A 19,152-nucleotide genomic window follows, 5' to 3' on the forward strand; every position below is an offset into this window, starting at 1 on the left:
CCCAAACCCAAGAGGGCGGCCTGAGATGGCAGGACACTAGCACTGACCCAGAGAGCCATGCGGGGGTGGCTCTTCGCCTCCCCCCACCCCCCACCCTCCCAACACCAGCCCAGAGCTCTGAAAACCTTGCAGAGCGGGTGGGCTTTTCCTGCACATGCTCCCCCACAACCCACCTTCACACTCCAGGCCATTCATCTGGTGGTGTTTATTCGAGCTGTCTTCACACTTGCTGCTGAGTAACAGAATCCTGGGTGGGGTCTCCCAGCGCCAGCCCCCTCGCCCCCCGCCCCCCCACACACCATTTGAGAACCTCCAGTGCATTTCCTGGCTGAAAAGGCTTTCATGTCTTCCTCGAGGCCCCTGTCAAGCACAGCCTTTTGATCAGAACCCCAATTACCAGAGCAGTTGGGGCGGGGGTGGGGCGGGGGTGGTACAGCCGAGCAGAGGGAAATACGTAAGCTCAGAAGAGGCCACACCGTTCCAGGTTTTCATACAAAAAATTTAATAAATATTACTTTTCAAAATTTATTGCCAGAACAACACATCAAAGATGCATTTTTATGTTCATATAACACTAATGGGACAATACGAAGGATCTTCACGGTCTCAATGGTGGACCCACGAAATTACTGTTTTATATTAAGCCGTCTGGATCTTAAACTTCATAATAGCGTTTTGATTTCCTCACTTAAGGCAGGCAGTGTACTCTATTGGCAAATCTAAATAGTGATCTTACTGGACATTTTACGGTTCAAGTATTCAACTAGCTTATTCGAATACTCCCTAAATGCAGTAGATAAGAAAACTCAAATCTCCAAGTGGGTCAGTATTGCATCGGGGTGGTGAAAAGAAATCAGAATTTATAAATAAAACCGGTGTGTGCTTCTAATGTCACACAGTTCATTCGATCTTTTTAATGATCTCAACCACTCACATTTTGGCTCAACTTGTTCCCTTAAGCTGCCGTGTAGCAGCACACTTGCCTGTCTTTCTTTTTCAAGTCTAACGCAGAAGGGGATGGGGGAAGGAACCTGTCCTAGATCAATTCTTAAACTGCCTCAGTCAGTCCTTGGAACGTGCTTCAAAGTGATGCTATCGAAGGTGTTTTCAACATCTGACATAGTACAAAAAAAATTCCACGTGTTCCAGGCACAGCGGCCCACTCTACTGTCTTAAACTATTTTCAAACACCTTAATTTTGGCTTATAGGCAACACGTAATAAGAAAATAAGTTTGAAGAACAACAAAAAAAATAAAGCCATACGCTTACAATGCTATCAAAAACCTTCAATTCTAAACACATACATATAAATAAAAAGGAATGATGTTTTAAGGCTCTTGATTATTAAGTTAATAAATCAAATATACACAGTGATTAATAAAAAAAAGAATTATTTACAGAATTATACAGAAGTCTACCTTTGACACATTTTTCCTCTTTAAATTCTTCATTTTACCAGCAACGGCTGACCTCAAAGTCCCCCTCCCCCAACAACAACGACATATAATAAAAAAAAATAAATAATAAACTCATTTGTGATAGTTGCTGTGGTTCTGAGCGGCAAAGGCACTTTCAAATACAGGAACTACTTGGACGTCATCATAAAACCAATATACAAAAACAACTCAAGAGTCAATAAATATAAATAAAAACTATGAACCTAAGACTGCATCACCATCGGGACATCTGGCAGCCGTGGGAGCTCCGGGCCTCAAGGCCGAGGGGGGTGCCGGGCAATTCTCCGGGGAGCCTCTTCCACGCTGGGACCACCGGGAGCCCCTCGCCACTTGGCTTTTGCATAGTTGTGAGACGCAGCGCCCGGTTCCCCAGCCAACCACAGGAACTACCCTTGCCAGTGTAAGCCAGCTTGTCAAAACTTAAATTAACACAGGGATTCTAAGTCAGTAACCGCCTCAGACCGGACTATGCCATGACAGTTTTAAAGAACTACAAGCCCCGGAGTGCCCTCAGCTTCTACCTAGAGCGGCCGCGCCACGCCCCCGCGGGCTGCTATACAATGTATTCCAGCCGATTCAAGCTCTGGGCACTTTCCAGGTCTCTGTTGTCCTGTTTGTTTGTCCAGTTCGGGTGTTTTGCCGGCGTGCCATTGGGGGGCTTCTCCTCTCTGTCTACCAGCGTGTAGGCCGGCTGCTTGGCGAAGCGGGCCTTCTGCTGGTGCTTATCCATGTCGTCCTCCTCCACCTCCGAGTTGTGTGTCCTTATCTTGGACATTTTGGAGTTCTTGTTCTCGTAGTCCTTGATGGGCACCGTGTTGGCGCCGTGCTTCTCAATGGGGTTCTTGATCTGGTTCAGCTGCTCCCGCACGTTGTTGGTGGTGTTGTCCTCGGAGGCGGAGCGCGCGTGGCTGCTGGGCTTCCGCCGTTTCCGCACGCAGCAGTAGAAGGCAGTCACCAGGCAACAGATCCAAGCCACGGTTAAGACGGAGCTCAGCAGCGGGACCAGGAAATCTGCGAGGCAGGCGCAAATCCAGTTAGTGCTTCAAAGGGGGGAAAAAAAAGGCAAGAGAGCCACTCCTAGGAGCAAACGGATTCCCGCAGGGATTCTCCTGTCCTGGGCCCCTAAGACGAGTCCCTTCCCACAGCCACAGATTGTCACGTCACAGCCCGATCAGCAAGCGCTGAGCCCCGGGCCCCCAGAGGCCTCGGCGCTGTCCTCAGAGAGCCGGGCAGGGCAGCGGCGGCTGCCGGCTCCTGGAACGCAGGGTCTGGCTCCTTCCTGGCACATTCTAGGCTCAGGCTTCCAGCCAGCAGCCTCGGCAGAGTGTGGACAGAGCAAGAGCCAAAGTCCCCATCACCGTTAAGGGCCTGGTGTCTCGCCTAGTGAGGACCAGGAGGCTGCACGCCGGTCTGCAGGGCCACCGAGCCACTGGTCAAACCAGCATGTCCCCCTGGGTGCTTACTCAGTGGGCAGTAACTGGACACCAGAAGGCCACCTCGTGCTCTGCATGGTGCCTCCGGCTCAAGGCCAGGTTCCACCCTTGGACTCGGATCTAGAAAGCCCCCAGAGCAGTGGGGGCCAGGGGGAGTGGCTGGGGGCCGCTCCCAAGCACACAGCTCGCTGTATGAGAAGTCAGAGTGAACTCTGCACTCCGCCATGGACCCCGGTCAGAGCAGCCAGCCACAGTTCTCTTGGCCGTGAAACAGGGGCTCCGCGAAAAGAGGACCCCTGCACTGACTGATGCTCCTGGAGCAGCTGTTTCCATGAAGCTGAGGTGGCCGTTAAACGGCTGTCACAGCAAGGGCCCCTTCCCACCTGCCACCTACCTGTCTGGCTCTTCAGAGGACGCCTCTGGACTCTGACTTCGGCAACGGCGGCGATCACAGAGCTATTCCCATCGCGTTTGCTCACAAGGTCTATAATTTTGTCGGTGATTTCCTTGATAGGGTTTCCATCCTCCCGTATGTCCTCAGCAGACTGGAAAAGAAAAGGGGTCGGGTAGGGGGGGTCAGAGAAACAGGAGCCGCCCTGATTTGAAACAAGTTCAAACACACACTCCGATGTGAAGCTCTCCTTCCCTGTCTCTGCTCCGTTTGAAACGGGCTAACGGGAGTCTGTGCATCCCTGACTGCAAGGGAGTTAAATGGGAAGGGGCTTTGGGATCAGGGAGAGACTGGGTCATGGGGTACCAGGACCCAAGTGTGAACCTCAGCACCATAGCTCCCTCCACCCACTCACACACAGTGGCTCTGGGGGTCTCTGGCTCTGCTGGGCCCCAGCATCTATACCCTAGGGCCCATGCACTGAACCACCTAATCCAGTCAGCTGAGAACCACCAGGAGTAGCCCTCAGAGGCCCCTGAACTGTGTGACAGGTCCCCCCAAACAAACAAAAAAGGTGTAGGGGGGCTTCTACTCACGATGGCCACATGGATCTCATTATTCGCAGTCGGGGAAGGCTCACATGCTATGTAGATAGAATATTCAGCAGAAACATTCTTCAAAATGTTCAAATTCCTCAGTTCACTACAAATGTGCTCCGTGGTAAGACCCTAAAATGTTAGGAAAAAGAAAAAGTCCACACACATTCACACAAGAATGTCCACATCGGGGTGGACATTCCACTGGCCCCCAGACGCCACACTTCTTTGGCTGTGAGACAGGAGTTTCAGGCTAACGCTACCCTCGCTCTGTCACACGCCCACCTCAGCACAAGCAGACACATCATTCCCAACGGAAAAAAGTTGTTCCGTACCGGTGACATCATCTCTTTGTTGAAGGTGAACGTGATGTTGGCGCAGTTCTCCTGGTAATAGGGGTCAGAGGCGCACTTGGTCTTCACTGGCTGGAGGCTGGAGGAGCGACACTCGCCCACCCCCGTGCAGGGACGGACGAAACACTGGTCTTCCGGGATGGGGACGCAGCTCTGCCCGCTGGGGCACTCACTATGCCCCTTGTGCAGCCGGCAAGATCGAGGGCCGCACCAGACCTGGAGAGACAGACAATGGGCAGCTGGAGAGCAAGGCCACACGGGATGCTCCCGAGCCCGGCTGCGGGCAGCACCCCCACCCTACCTTGGAGCAGGCGACCCTTCCGTTCAGACACTGGCAGGTATTGCAGTCGTCGTCCCACTTGGCCCCGTCTAGAATCACGCTCCCGATGGTGACGCAAGGCTTCCTTGAAACTACAAGGGGACACATTGTGAGTGGATAACATTTCCTGTTTCTCCCTCCCTCCCTCCATCCTCACTAGGAAACCGTTAGACTCAGGCCCTTCTCTAGGGGACCATACGGCTCTCCCACCACCAGCAAGCATCGCTCCCCTCCCCCGCCCTGGAACCACATGACCTGCTTTGGCCAATACCAAAAGGGGATTTGCTGTGAGCAGAATCTCCCGTGGACCTCGACCTCCAGGCTCCAGACCCAGCTACTGGTGGAAGGAGAATGAGGTAACACAGTCTAGACGTGTGCCCAGACTCCACCTCGTGTGGCTCTGCCCACCCCGGGTGCCACGAGCCACAGAAGCCAATGCTTGCAGCATGCCCCTGAGCTTGTGGATGGTTGGTTACGGAGCATCTCACTGCACACGGACAGCTGCCCTGGCTGTCAGAAATGCCCCCAAGCTTCCCGTCCCCGCAGGGCCCACTGTCTGTCCGGAGCATCCGCTCACCCAGCAGGCCCACTTACCTTCCAGGCACTTCAGACCGCTGTGCCCGGGGGGACAGATGCACCGGTAGCCATTGATCTCATCCACACAGGTCGCCCCAAAGTTACATGGAGAAGACTGGCATTCATTGATGTCTAAGAGAAATGGGCACATTCTCCGTTAAAACCTGACTTTTAACAGAGGAGAAAAATTTCTGAGGGGGGTGGGGAGCAACAGCTTAAAGTTCCTTTCTGCTCTGACTGCATTTAGAGAGAGTTCTTCACGTTCATGAAAGTGATGAGGGAGCAAATATTTTAAACTTTGTAGGTCAGGTAGTCATGTCTCAACTATTCAATCTGTTCTACACTGGGCATATCACAAGAGAATATGTATATGAATTAATGTGGCTTTGTGCCAATAAAACTTTATTTACAAAAGCAGGTAGAGAGCAGATCTGGGCCTCCAGGTTGCCTGTTGCTGATGGAGAAACAGGAAGTAAATGCACCGCTCTCCTCTCTGGGAGCTAAAATCCTGCCAGCCCAGGGTTCAGGCGCTCAAACACCAGAAACGTGCAGATAATCCGGGTCCATAAACATACACACACAAAATATATATATATATATATATATATATATATATATATATATATATATTTAAGAAGTAGGGAAGACACACAGAATAAACTAAATTGCATTTACACCTTCCCTCCTTTTTAAAATAATTTCTCCGAGGCCTAATTGAGCCCTTGAAAATCAGTTCCTCCCAAACAAGTTAGCTCTGTCCTGTGCCAAGTGAAGTGTGGATGACATCCTGTTACCCACAATTTCATTTCAGTTACGGGAAAGACACCCCTCAGGGACTCAGGAGCTATCCTCAAAAATCTGTGGCCATCTACCTTGGTGAGGACAAGCACCTATTCAGGGGCATTTGAAGGCCATCTGTTACTCAGTTGTTGTTTTGGAGGGGGGAGGAGAGGCGATGCTCAGTGATCACTCCTGGCCAGCTCATGGGTCTGTGCATGGTGCCAAGGACTGCACCTGGGTCAGCTGCATGCAAAGGCACTATACTCTCTCTCCGACCCCACCTTAAGCCCATCTGGAGACAGAAGCTTATTTGGTCACCAGGGCCAGAAGGAGCTGTGGTGAGGAATGTTTGAAAGATGCAAAGTCTGAGAACGGAGTGGGGAAGACGGCGCTGGAGCGGGTCGGCCCGGGGCAGTCCTTACTTATTCTGCAGTCAGGCCCAGCAAATCCGGGGGCACATTCACACCGGTACCAGTTGTCTCCATCCACACAGGTGCCGCTGTTGTAGCTGGGAAGAAAGCAAGGCGCGTTGGTTACTCCCTCCTCCACTCTGGCCACCGCTGACCCCACAGAGTGCCCTGCAGGTTCCCAGCAGCGCCTCTCTCGAGGCCACAGGAGCCTGACAAACCCGGAGCCTGGGGCCCCACCCCCAGAGAGTCTCATTTCACAGGTGCAGCCCAGGCGCTGGGACTTTTAAGAGCTCCCCAGGGAACTGGCGCGCACAGCCCAGGCTGAGAATCTCTGCTCTCAATGAAGACACAACCTGGCTAATTAGAGTCGGGTCCACAGACCGGCAGGATGGGGATCGCCTGGGAGCTTGTTATAGAAAGGCAAGGGCCGCCACCCCACCCTGACCTCTCGAACCAGAACCTGCATTTTCCACAGCCCCACGCACACTGCTGACACACACACACACACACACACACACACACACACACGCACACGAAGGCCAACAAGTAGATGTGCTTACCAGGGATGAGGGCTGCAGTCATTGGTATCTGCCAAGGGGGAGGGAGGGAAAACCAACTTAATCGTGGTACTGCCCACAGGGAAAGTCCTAGCCGCCCTTCTTTCCAGAATCCCCTCACAATGATAATGTGGCGGCTAATGCCAGCAGAGGCACCTAAGACCTCTGTTCAATTGGAAGCAGACCTGTCCCACTTTGTTCCACTGACCGTGAGACACACGGACACCGGAAGAGGCCCTGCCTGGCTGCCCGTCAGCCCAGCGCTGGAAACAGAGACGCCATCTGTCTCCACTTATCTCGGGGAGACTTTCTCAGGCCCAGGTCAGGGCTGCATCCCATCCCGGCCTTCGAACAGAGTCAGGTGACCCCAAAACAGACATCAAACAAGTCTGCTGCTGCTTGCCACTGCGAGGGCCCCAGGGTGGCGGGGTCGGGGCCCGGGGATGGGGGACACTCACTCTGCATGCAGAGGGGCCCTTCCCAGCCTTCCTTGCAGACGCACGTGAAGGCCTCGCCGTTGACCACACAGGTGCCCCCATTGTGGCAGGGGTTGGGCAGGCAGCTGCTGTTCCGGGCTACAAGGCAAGGATACAGGGACACGATCTGCTGAGGACTCAGAGAGCCTGGGGGTGGGGGGGGGGGGGGAAACAAAGCGGGGAGCTCCCGCCACAGTGCCGGGGCAGGGCAGCCAGTTACCTATGTTGCAGGTGGTCCCTTCCCAGCCTCCTGGACACATGCACTTGAACGTGTCCCCTTCGTCGTAACAGGTGCCGCCATTGTTGCAGGTGGCCTCATCACACTGGCTGTCACCTGGAGGAGGAGGAAGATCTCTGTGTGAGGTTCCGCTCGTGGGAGACACCAAAAGAGGAAGACGCCGAGGCAGGGCCCCTCCCTGGGCACTTACGGGAGTGACAGGTTTTCCCTTTCCATCCGTTCTTGCAGTCACAGTAGAAGTCATTGACCAGGTCGCGACATGAGCCCCCATTGTGGCAGGGGCTCTGGCTGCAGTCATTTATGTCTGGAAGGGAAGGAGAGACCCCCCGTCAGTGGAGGATCAAGGGAGAGCCACACCTGGCCCGGGGCCACCCTGACTTCTACCTCCCTCGCCTCCCACCCCCAGCACCCAGAGAACAACGCCAAGACCTGAACTTACTCACCCTTTTCCCGGAGTCCCGAGCACCCTCCGCCCCCCACCCCCACTGCCACCCACCCTACCGGGTTCTTAATGAATGCCAGTTAGGCAAGACGGGGAGCAGCAATGTCACTCCCCCGGAAAGTGAAATCATGACAGTGAGGGATGATAATCAGACCCGGAAGATGAGGCCTTTCCCCACACGCAGGGAGATTTATCCCCTAATTAAACAGGATCATTCTCCAGCGCCCTCAATAGACATTCCTTCCTGCTGCCCTGGGCACTAACACACGCGAACAGGACACAGGCGAGACTGCCCCATCTGCAGGAATGGCCGGGAATCTCCAGAGAGTTCCAGCAGAACCACAAGTCTCCCCCCGTGGGAGCACGGTCCAGCCACCCCGCCACACCCCGAAGTATCTTCCCACGAGTGCCAAGCACTCACTGGTTTCACAGTAGGCTCCCTCCCAGCCGTCACTGCAGATGCACTTGTAGGAGTTGACACCATCGATACAAGTGCCTCCATTTTTACAGGGGTTGCTCTCACAGTCATTAATATCTATGAAGGGAAGAGAAACAAAACAGGAAATGAAGGACACACAAGGCTACTGTTACCGGGGTCAGGGTGGTGGGGGCCCTGCCTGGCTGTATGTATGCTGCTAATTGTAAGCATCAGCCGCATACAAGGTGATCCCCCACTGTGCTGTTTCTCCCTTCCTCAGACAAGGCCACTGTGCTGTGGGCTTCCCCGCAGCCCCCCAGGAATTACTCCGGTGCCCCCAACATTCTTAGCTCCATCTGAACTGTTTCTCCAATTCCACGGACTATTTTTCCAACTCTAGAAAAGTGCCCCCAGAGAGGTCCACAGAAAGAATGCCTCGTCTGTTTTATTTCAGGCTTCCCCTCCCTCAGCCACTGGGTGAAAGCAAGGGGGGTCACTACTCAATCTAGCGACGACTCCAGAACATTCTAAAATAGTTGTCTCAGCTACATGAGCTTATACGTGAAGCACCACCTCGATTTCAGATGCTAAACCTTTGCTCTTCTCAAGTGAACCAGATGAGCCCCCAAACTGGGCAAGAGGACAGCCCCCCCCCTCCCCCGGGCAGGGTCTTACTCTCATGGCAGTATGTCCCCGTAAAGCCTTTGCTGCAGTCACACGTGAATTTGCCTCCCGACTGACTCTTGCACTTCCCGTGGGGACCACAGACGTTGGAGGAAATGTACCGCACCCCTTCCGGCGTGTCATTGGAAGCCATGGCGACCGTACAGCTGTCAATCACTAGGAGACAAACTCGGATCAGATCGCAGCCACGAACCCACAGGACATGACACTCCTAGCCAAGCCTGCTCTCCTGGACACGGCACCTACGGCTAATGAGCCAAGAGGCAGCACAAGGGCCAAGATCCCGAGCACGGGCCGTGACACGAGTTTTAATACTCTGGCTGGAAAGATTTGTTTTCTGTAAAAAGACCTTTTCCCCCTAAGTAGCCAAGCAGGCTACATGTTTGTGGCCCTGCGTGCCTCCTTTTTAGGGGTTTGGAAGGAGCGAAATATGTACGCCGGCCCTTTGAGACATCTCTCCTGCCTACGTCTATCTGCTTCTGGGGGATTTTGTTCGCTTAAGCTCTCTAGTAAGGCACCGTGAGTTACACGGTTATTCATGATTGAGTTTCAGGCATACAAGACTCCAACATCAGTCCCATCACCAGTGTTAACTGTGTGTGGTGGCAGGGATCAAACCCTGGATTTAACTCGCACATGTGAGTCCAGTGCTCTACCTGTGACCTGCCTCCCCCTTCTTCCTCCCTCTGACATGTTCTCAACTGGGTGGCTCAGAAGAAGAACCAGATTTACTTCTACTTAAGTGTCACTGAAGTAAGACGGAAAACATAGGAAAGTGGACAGGCCAGGCTCTGCCACTAACCCAGCACCCACAAGTCATGTCTGGCTGTTGAAATGAAATGAAAAAGGATGTCCAGTCAGCCTCGTCGCATTTTGCAATGCTCCGTGGCCACCAAACCTGACACTGCAGCTGTCAGAATGTTGCCATGGTGACAGAAAGTTCTGACAGGCTTGCACTGAGGAATTTGTCTCAACATGGCCCACCAGTTCCCCTCCCCCTTCGGCCCAGAACAAGAATGCTGACTGAATCCCACATCTCTCTCCCTAGGCTACTTCCACACATGGTTCGCCCAAGGGTGGGCTTGAACAGATTGCTCCCACATGTCCTGGCTTCTGGAAGCGAACTACGGGCTTCCACCCTCCCCATGTACACTACACCTGTGAGACTCTCAGGGGGCCAAGCCATCAGAATGGCCAGAACTTGGGTCCAGGGGCCAGTGGAGAGTACCTTCACAGGGGGTGGTGCGGCAGTGGTCTTTGAGGTGAGAGCAGTTCTTGCCTTCATAGTCCTCAGGACACTTGCAGAAATAGTCGCTGGCACGGTTGTAGCACTGGGCACCATTCTGGCAGGGATTGGGCTCACAGTAATCTATGTCCAGCTGTAAGGACCAGGAACAGGACAGGGTGGACCTCTCATCGTAAGGAACAGTAATAATAGTAAGAAAGGTGTGGTTCCCCCCTCTGGGGGTGGGGGCAGACTCTGGAATCGGGTCCCTGCATCTGTTTTGTTGGGGAAAGACCCTGCAGAATAGGCACTATGTCCCAGAGCCTGTCCAGATAAGCATCACCAAACAGTGCACCATGGGAGCATCCAAGCCTGGGACAAAGGGGGCACAGTCCCCTTGACAGGCTCCTGACGCTACCAAGAAAATCACTCATCGGCCTCCTTCCACCAGCATTTGTCTAGCAGGGATCCCCAGTCAATAGGAGGTTAACAGCATCCCAAGACGCCAGATCGTCGAGGAGACGGGAGGAAGGAGGTGGGGGAGGCAGCCATCCTCAAACACCAGAGGTTCCAGTTCCGCTCACCTGACAGAGGTTTCCAGAGAAACCAGTGGGACACAGACACTGGAATCTGTTGATTTCATCCTGACAGTGACCCCCATTCAAACAGGGGTTGCTGGCGCATTCATCGATGTCTCTCTCACAGTGATCGCCTGCATAGCCAGGTGGACAGACACAGCGATAACCATTAACCAAATCCTGGAAGAGGAGAAGGAGAGGGAGAAACACATGCTTTTTCTTCTATGCCTTCCACAAACACAGGCCTTCAGGGGCTTTGCGCAGCTGCTGCTCCCAGGACTCACTTTTTGTTTTTGTTTTTGGGTCCCACCCGGCAGTGCACAGGTCTTACTCCTGGCTCTGCACTCAGGAATTACTCTTGGCAGGTGCTGGGGACCATCATAGGTGGTGTTTGGGGTCAAACCTGGGTCTGCCCCATGCAAAGTCAGCCCCTCTACCCACCCTGCTATTGCTCCAGCCTTGGCTCGCTCTCCCAAACAGTCAAACGCCCAGACTCTTGAAAGGCAGCCGCTGTGATTTATGCAATGCCTGCTTTCAAGAGGACTCCCAGAGGCTGGGGTCACATGAGCCCAGGTGAAATTTCTAGACTCAGTTTTTCAAACCTGCACTTTTCAGTCTTGCAGGGAGCAGAACTCGCCCACATCAAATACATGTTAAGCTCTGTGGCCAATCATTAAGGTTTTCTTTCAAGCAAAGGACTACATACCCGACAGGAGGCGTCATTCTGACACTGGCCAAGGCAGTCATTAATATCTAGAAAATAAACAAGTCATCGTATTAAAGAGGCAATTTACATTGAAATTGGACTTAATTGAAAAGCCTTCTCAGCCCAGGACAGATAAAAGCTTCCAATCAGATTTCCTGTGTGCTTCCTGTGAGATAAGGTTATTAGGCTGGGTGGGAACCCTCCCTAATTCTTCCCGACTGAGCAAGTGAAACTTCACATCATTGTTTCAGTCACCTTATCAGAATATGGCCATTTTACCCAGCTAATGAGCCTGATAAAGTACATGTTTTCATTTCTGCCCCGATCACTCCCTCTCCAAAAACATTCCCTCCGTTAACGTTTTTTCCTTCTCTAACCTCAAGTCTCGGGACTGGCCCTGACTCCTGGCTCTGGCACCTGCCTTTGACGCCCAAAGTTTCAGGAAAAGCAACACGGAAGCAAAGTCACTCACTTATGTCACAGTTCTGACCCATCCAGCCAGGGAGGCAATCACAGTAGTAGCTGGCAATCAAATTCTTACAGTATTTGGCGTTTACACAAGGTTTGGCCTCACATTCATTTGCATCTGAAAGACACGGAGGATGAGCAGTGAGAAAGTTTGACCCCCACCGACCCCTTGCACCCCAGAAAGAAAAAAAAAACCCCACACCATACCCAAGCATTTCTGCCTGCAAGGAGGCATTTTAATTAGCTAGCTAAATAAGAGGTTCCCAAGATTTCGAACATCTGATCCCTCACCCCTCGCCATTATCCAATAAGGAATGCTAATTGATAACTTTCCAGCTGCTGGTCACCAACCCGCAGGCCCCACCAGAACAGCAAAAAGCTACAAGGCGTTTCTGTGTAAAACCAAGCGCTGCCTAGTTGCCGGGATTTAACTGTGGCAAAAAGAATGCAGACAGCTCATTCCTCATGAGATCATCCCCGTTCGGAACCCAGCTGAACACTCGTTGGACAGACGATTGACATGGTTAAAGGAATCCCACGACTTTCCCACAGGGCCGAAAAGAGACAGTCCATCTGCATACGGCTCTTTCCCGAAGACCCTCCGGACTCTCCATAATGAACTGCTCAGGCCCGCTGGCCCCTCGACCCTCCCCCCCCAGCAGCCCACTCTCGAGGACAACCTGGGCAAGAAGTCGCTTACCTAACTGGCACGTCCTGCCAGTCCACTGCGGCGGGCACACACACTCAAACCCATTCACCAGGTCCTGGCAGGTGCCCCCATGGAAACAGTTATTTGGGGAACAGTCGTCAATGTCTGTTGGACAAAAAAAAGGGGACACAAAGGGTAGAGGGATCGCAATTTGATCTCAATTGGTTGGACAATTAGACCATTTAATACCACCCTTCACAAGAGCGGGGCTGCCCTGGCAAGCCAGACACCTGCTCTCCATGACGGCTCCGGTGCCGAGAAGGTCTGATTTTAGCTTTAAATCCGCCACTGCCCCAGTTCATTTAATCCCTGACCTAAGCAGGCAGGGAGAAGACAGCTGGATGGCCTGCACACCAACCTTGGTACTGCAAGGGATCTTGCCCTGCCTTTCTTTAAAGGACGGCGGGCTAGAGCAATAGCACAGCAGGTAAGGCGTTTGCCTTGCACGCGGCTGACCCAGGTTCTAATCCCAGCATCCCATATGGTCCCCTGAGCTCCACCAGAGGTAATTCCTGAGTGAAGAGCCAGGAGTAACCCCTGTGCATTGCCGGGTGTGACCCAAAAAAACCAAAAATAAAAAAAAAATAAAATAAAATAAAGGACGGTGGCGGAAACAGCAGGCAGGGTGCTTGCCTCGCATACAACCAACCCGGGTTTGATCCCTGGCACCCCATATGGTCTCCCAAGCCCCACTAGGAGTAATCCCTGAGCACAGAGCCAGAAGTAACTCCTGAGCACTGCCTGGTGTGGCACAAGCCACCCCTCCAAAACATACACACATATGTGTGTGTGTGTATATATATATACACACACATATATAAAGATAAGTTTCATCAGAGCTCCTAAAACCTTGATCTCATTTGCTCACAGCATTTTCCCAAAACACACCCTGTTTCCCCACCCCTCTTCTCTCACCAGACTGCAAAGGCTGCCTAACAACGGTTCATCTGCTGCCCACTTATTGAAGCCCACTTATTCACGAGGTGCCAGGCTCATTTTCATGAATTCACGGAGTGGGAATTGCTGCCACCCCATTTAAGATAGGGAAAAAGGAGGTGACGTGGCCTGCATCTCCCCAAATGGGGCGCTTGAGCTCCTGGTGCCAGCCCACGTGATTTGGCCCCAGGACCCCCAACCCTTAACCGTGCTTGGTGCTCTTTGTAGCCACTGTGCTTTGGGGAGCTTGGCTGCACTTCAGAACTCAATCAACTTAGAGAAGATCATGGCCTCACCAACTCCAGAGGGAATCTAGGGAACCCCCCACTTCCAAAATCTACATAATATACTGAGGTGCCCAGGTCTCCTAACCCCTCTTTCAGGACCCCCTGCCTCCCCAGGAGAAACACTAAGGAGTGACAAGCTCCCCTGCAGGCAGACTGTCTGAGTGCAAGGAGATCAAGATTCAGTTCCAGCAAAGAATACGCTAGTCCCTGAGAAGCTTCTGCCAGGGGCGTAGGGCAGAGGGGAACCTTGCCTGGGCGAAGGACAGAAGTTGAAGTCAGACTCCCACCCTCTGTCTCGGAGGCAGAAGCATCACCGAGCCCAAAGCTGCACCCCAATCCCTAAATGCCGATCCAGGACCACAGAACCAAACCCAGACTTACTGGTGGAGCACGTGGGGCCGGTCCAGCCTGGGGAACACTCACACTCAAAGCCCGTGGAGGTTTCCTTGCAGCTGCCTTGGTTGTGGCAGGGATCCGAGAGGCAGGCGTGCTCCGCTGCAAAGCACCAGGGAGCCAGTCAGCAGGAGTCAGTCCCCACGCCCCCCAAACCCTGCATCGGAGCCCACCCTGGGCACACATGGTTCACAGGCATGCCGGAGATCAGCCTGTGGCGTCCAGGAAGTAAGCAAGGCAGCTCGGCAGCCACAGCCCCAGAAATCTCCGCATCTGGGTCACCTCCACTCCAGCCCACCCCCGAAAACATGAGCGACCAGAAGGAGCCAATGCCAGCCAACACTGCGGGACTCTCAAGGGGGACGAAATGTGGAGTCCTTGGGCTTAAGGAAAATGAAACAACGTCAACGCAGGAATCTTGCTCTACCTGAACCACTTACCAATTTCACAGTTGGGTCCCGAGTACCCTTCGGGGCAGGAGCAGTGATACTTGTCAGGGCCCGTGTTGCTGCACGTCCCCGCATTGAGACAGGGCTGGTGTGTCCCACAGTAATTGAGATCTGGTAATAAGGACACCCAAGAAGTCATTTCAGAGCCGCTGGGGAAAGACTGCTAACCACTACCCTTCCTAGCCCTGGCTCGCTCACAGGCACTGAAACATGCACTCCTTAAGCCATAATGAAACACAGAGCTGCACATGTGCACATACACCCCCCCCCCCCATCCTCTTGAAAAGAATATAACACAATGCACAGGCACACGCATAACGACAGGGCTAAGGCAGAGTCACGGAGATGCAGAACCCAAGGATCCTCGCCCATAAGAATAAAGCCCAAATGGCAACTCCCCTACCCGCCAGGACCTCCAGCTCCTCCAGAGGGCCTGGGCCCACCCTGGGTCCCCTCCCTGAAGGCGTACCTTTGTCACAGAGCTGACCACCCCAGTTGGTCTCACAGAGGCACTGCCAGGGCTCCTTGCAGGTGCCATGCACGCAGCCCGGGTGGGGGATGCACTTGTCGCAGTAGAGGCCCTGCCAGCCATACTGGCAACTGGGGACAGAGCACACAGCAGCTTTAGTATCTTTAGCTCCCCGAGGCATCCGGGCCATTCACACAGAAGAGAAAGACGTCCAGGCCTTTGCTATGAGGCTCTGTCAAGTGCCAGAGGCTGGACTCACAAGGTCAGGGGGGAATCCGCCTCGACAAACATTTTCAGAGTCAGGCTAAGCACCCCCTCCCTGGCCACTCCTGACAAAAGGAAAGCTGTTGGGAAGAAGCCCCCTGAGACTGCCCTTCACAAAGCACTCTCTTCTCAGTCAGGCTCACAGGGATGTGTGTGTGTGTGTGCAGGGATGGGGTATGTATGTGTGGGCATGCGTGCGTGTGTGTGAATCCCAGGAAAGTACTTTCAGTGACAATAGCCAGGCGAAGGCAAAGGTTGCAAAAATGCAGCACTTTGGCAGCTTCCTTTTTAAAAACACAGCAGCTCCGCTGGACCCTTTGTCTAAGTCGGGACCCCAGTGCACAAGATGCTATGAGACACCCAGTGCCACAGCACACTGCCTCTCAGTGGGGCTTTGGGAACTCAAGCCACCAGGGAAGGGGCAACCGCCTCCTTTCTGCAAAGAGGAAGGAAGTCTCTCACCCGGATTCCGCAGAGAGGAGGCAGCAGCACCCGAAACCACTTTCATGGCTAATGTATGACCTGCAGCCCAGGAGGTGCATGCTAATTTATTGTGTAGTTATTTCTCACTTTCCCAAAAAAAAAAAAGGTCAGCTCGGTTTATCTAGTATTGTGAAGGGAGTCAGGTTTCCTTTAAAGCACTTCATTAACTGCACTTTCTCGGGCCACAGAGTGCCTTTGATCCCCAAACAAAAACACAAACATAAACCTTCACCTGGGTGGAAAATCAGGGCCGGGTCTCCACCACTCCTCCCCTCAAATTTCAAGCCCCCTGAAACTTTAACTGCCTTCTCAAGAATCTAGTTTTTGCAAACAGGAGGGGAGCTAGGGAAAGCCAGATGGGGGATGAAGGAAGAGCAGGAGCTGGGGTAGACATTTTCAGAATGGGACCAGGGAACAGGCATGGTCAGAGTCAACACCCCTTTGGTCCCCTATTTTTACAAGCCCTCCCCCCACCAAGCCAGTCAACTGTTAACTCTGGAAAAGACTTCCCCTCCCCCCAGAAGGAAAGGCATTTGGGTTTCCAGAGAGCTGGAGGCAGGCTACCAAATCCTTGTCATGGGAAAATTAGAGGGATCGCGCTAATGGCTAATCACCCAGGGCAGAGAATCAGCCGGACCCATGAGAATACTGACTAACCACTTCCTAACTTCTGAAAACAAGCCTGTCTACACCCAAATGCAAAGAACCTCCAGAATGTGTGGTTTTAAATTAATCAGGATTCTGATCCGAGTCAGACAAAACAGTCTAAAAGAAAGGGACTAAGGCAGAAAATAACATTACTTTGCTAGAAAATTTTTCTAAAGTGGATACTCAAAATTCTGGGAAAGGTGAGGGAAGGGGAATTAATTCATTTAGTAACAATTGGCACCACAAACTGAAAAGGTGAAAAGGGGAACTGATTTGGAATTTTTTTTTTTTTACTGTCTTATTCCCTCCCAACATAAAGATCTCTACACCTCTTCAATTTGCCTAATAAAAGAAAAGGCAGCTGAGGATCCAACCTCACCTCTTAATTAATGAGACCTGAATCCCCAAGCATAAAAAAGGAACCACAAGAGGCCATGGATGACTTCAAAAGAAAACAAATAAAAATACTGACCCTAAAAGAGGCATCCGCAAAGTTATCCCCATTTAATAATATATGATTAAGGTTCTCATGAGAAATTGAAGAGACTTTCCTCATATGATGATTCATAATTAAGTTTGATATTATTGGCAGGCTTGCCATAAAGCACGCATGTGCGCCCAGGAAGAGAAATCTAAGTCGGCCTGGGAACCACAAAACCAGTAAAGTTTTCACATGGAGGGGGAAAAACAAACAAACAAAAAAAAACCCCTCTGTAATACATAATCCAAAAGACAACTTACAGGTAACTAACTTGCCACTTAACTACTTCAGGAGCACTTCCCTAGCTAGAAGGTTCTGTTTTCATTTTCTTTCAAGGTAAGCAGGAGGAGATGAGTTGGGAGACTATGCAAATGAGGTGTGGGAAAGTGGCACCTTAAGTAAATAAGGCACTGGTGCGTGTCTGGGCAGGGCCTGGGAGGTGAGCCTTCGAAAGAGAAAGGGCTAAATTCTGGATACAAAGCCTGTTGTTCTGGCTGAGAGGGCCCTCCCCGGAGCACTGTGTGTTTATTCTGATGACAGTAGCAGAAAGCTCCAGCTGGCCTGTGCTGATACTCATCAGAGTTCAGGGCAGCCCCAGCGTGGCTAAGCGCAGCGCTGATCTATCTTTCTCCAGAACACCCGTAATTAGAAAGAGTTAAGGCAGGTGGATCCCTGCGCCACCTTTGACAGGAATACTGTCAAATACTCCAGCCGTCTGCCATCAAGAGAGTTAACACTCCAAGTCCTTTTCCAAAGATAAACACTCCAAAAGATAGGAAGAGGTATTTCAGGATGGGCGAGCTGTTTTGGTTTATATTTTTATTTTTATTTTTTATTTCTGGTTGCAGGAAGAGAGGGAACAGTGAGCTCTGGTATTATACATTAGGGGGGAAAATACAGTCTTAAACCTAACCCAGCCCAACAAGATGAAGGCCTTTGATACAAAGACTCCTCTAGGAGACTGGAAAACCACTGAGATGCAGAATTCCAAATGAGTGTGCATGAACCCCCCCTCCCCACAGGCTCCAGGGAAGCACAAACAAAGGCTGTGCAAAGGAACTCAAGAATGAACCATCAGAAGTTCCACGCTTACTGTATGTTCACTTGAAACTCAATCATAAGTAACTTTGTAATTCATGATGATTCAAATTTCTTTTTAACAACAACAAAAAAATTCACTGCATTTCCCGAGAAAAGCCCCATATTCTCCTTGTGTTGAGAATTTGGGAATATTCATACATAACCTTCCCCCCCAAAGCCACAGTGGGAGGCTTCTCCACCTGGACAAATCTGTGTTTTCTCATCAGCACCTCTCTCCTTCCCCCTTGCTTCCCAAATAAACTTCACGACTCCTCTCTGAAAGTCCTTTTTTCTGTGAGAGAAAGGCAAGAAGATTGGAGAAGCCTAGGTAAGATTTAGGACTGACTTTTTCTTGCAAAGAGCAGTTCCTCGCTAAAGCCCGGATCTCATCGCTCCCCAAGATCAGGTGGCGGGGATCAATCCCCAGGCTGGGCGGGACAAGCAAAGCTCGAGCACGGGCTAAGGCCCACTCTGTGGGGCTGGTAAGGGCAAGGGCTGGACTGCCAGTCTCTCAGCACTCCTAGACTTCCCAGGGAAACCTCGGATTCTCATCTTGAGGTCCCAACCCCTCTCACGGAAGCCTCCAGGGAGCCCTGCTCTTTCTGGTGCGGGGGGCGAGGGGGCGTCACATCTCCCACCGGTGACACTTCCAACTACCCCCACGTCAGCTTCCATTCTCTGTTCCTGCGGCAACGTGGCAGGAGCAGATAGTGGGGGAGGACTTGGGAATCTGCATCTGTACCACTCCCTGATGATGCAGGGAATCCCACTAAATACGGACTCTTGTGGGCAGCGCATCCCAGAGGAGGGGGCTACCACCACCAGCAGCAAAACTCGGGAGCTTT

General features: G+C 52.2%; 1 protein-coding gene across 1 annotated transcript in view; it reads right to left on the reverse strand.

Annotated features, from left to right (window-relative positions):
• Positions 1 to 478: 478 nt before the first annotated feature.
• Positions 479 to 19,152, reverse strand: part of JAG1 (jagged canonical Notch ligand 1) — a 37,009-nt gene continuing 18,335 nt past the window's right edge. Inside the window, exons 6-26 of the mRNA XM_004610921.3 lie at positions 15,352 to 15,482; positions 14,874 to 14,993; positions 14,422 to 14,535; positions 12,809 to 12,922; positions 12,113 to 12,226; positions 11,641 to 11,687; positions 10,941 to 11,114; positions 10,360 to 10,510; positions 9,123 to 9,287; positions 8,451 to 8,564; positions 7,778 to 7,891; positions 7,570 to 7,683; positions 7,332 to 7,448; positions 6,877 to 6,904; positions 6,329 to 6,414; positions 5,145 to 5,258; positions 4,533 to 4,642; positions 4,214 to 4,447; positions 3,879 to 4,010; positions 3,286 to 3,436; positions 479 to 2,469 (exon numbers count right to left, since the gene is read on the reverse strand). Coding sequence (XP_004610978.1) covers positions 2,012 to 2,469; positions 3,286 to 3,436; positions 3,879 to 4,010; positions 4,214 to 4,447; positions 4,533 to 4,642; positions 5,145 to 5,258; positions 6,329 to 6,414; positions 6,877 to 6,904; positions 7,332 to 7,448; positions 7,570 to 7,683; positions 7,778 to 7,891; positions 8,451 to 8,564; positions 9,123 to 9,287; positions 10,360 to 10,510; positions 10,941 to 11,114; positions 11,641 to 11,687; positions 12,113 to 12,226; positions 12,809 to 12,922; positions 14,422 to 14,535; positions 14,874 to 14,993; positions 15,352 to 15,482 — 2,902 coding nt within the window. The 3' untranslated portion in view covers positions 479 to 2,011. The remainder of the gene's footprint in view (positions 2,470 to 3,285; positions 3,437 to 3,878; positions 4,011 to 4,213; positions 4,448 to 4,532; positions 4,643 to 5,144; positions 5,259 to 6,328; positions 6,415 to 6,876; positions 6,905 to 7,331; positions 7,449 to 7,569; positions 7,684 to 7,777; positions 7,892 to 8,450; positions 8,565 to 9,122; positions 9,288 to 10,359; positions 10,511 to 10,940; positions 11,115 to 11,640; positions 11,688 to 12,112; positions 12,227 to 12,808; positions 12,923 to 14,421; positions 14,536 to 14,873; positions 14,994 to 15,351; positions 15,483 to 19,152) is intronic.

This window comes from Sorex araneus, chromosome 3 (genome assembly GCF_027595985.1).
Source record: "Sorex araneus isolate mSorAra2 chromosome 3, mSorAra2.pri, whole genome shotgun sequence".
Lineage (NCBI taxonomy): Eukaryota > Metazoa > Chordata > Mammalia > Eulipotyphla > Soricidae > Sorex > Sorex araneus.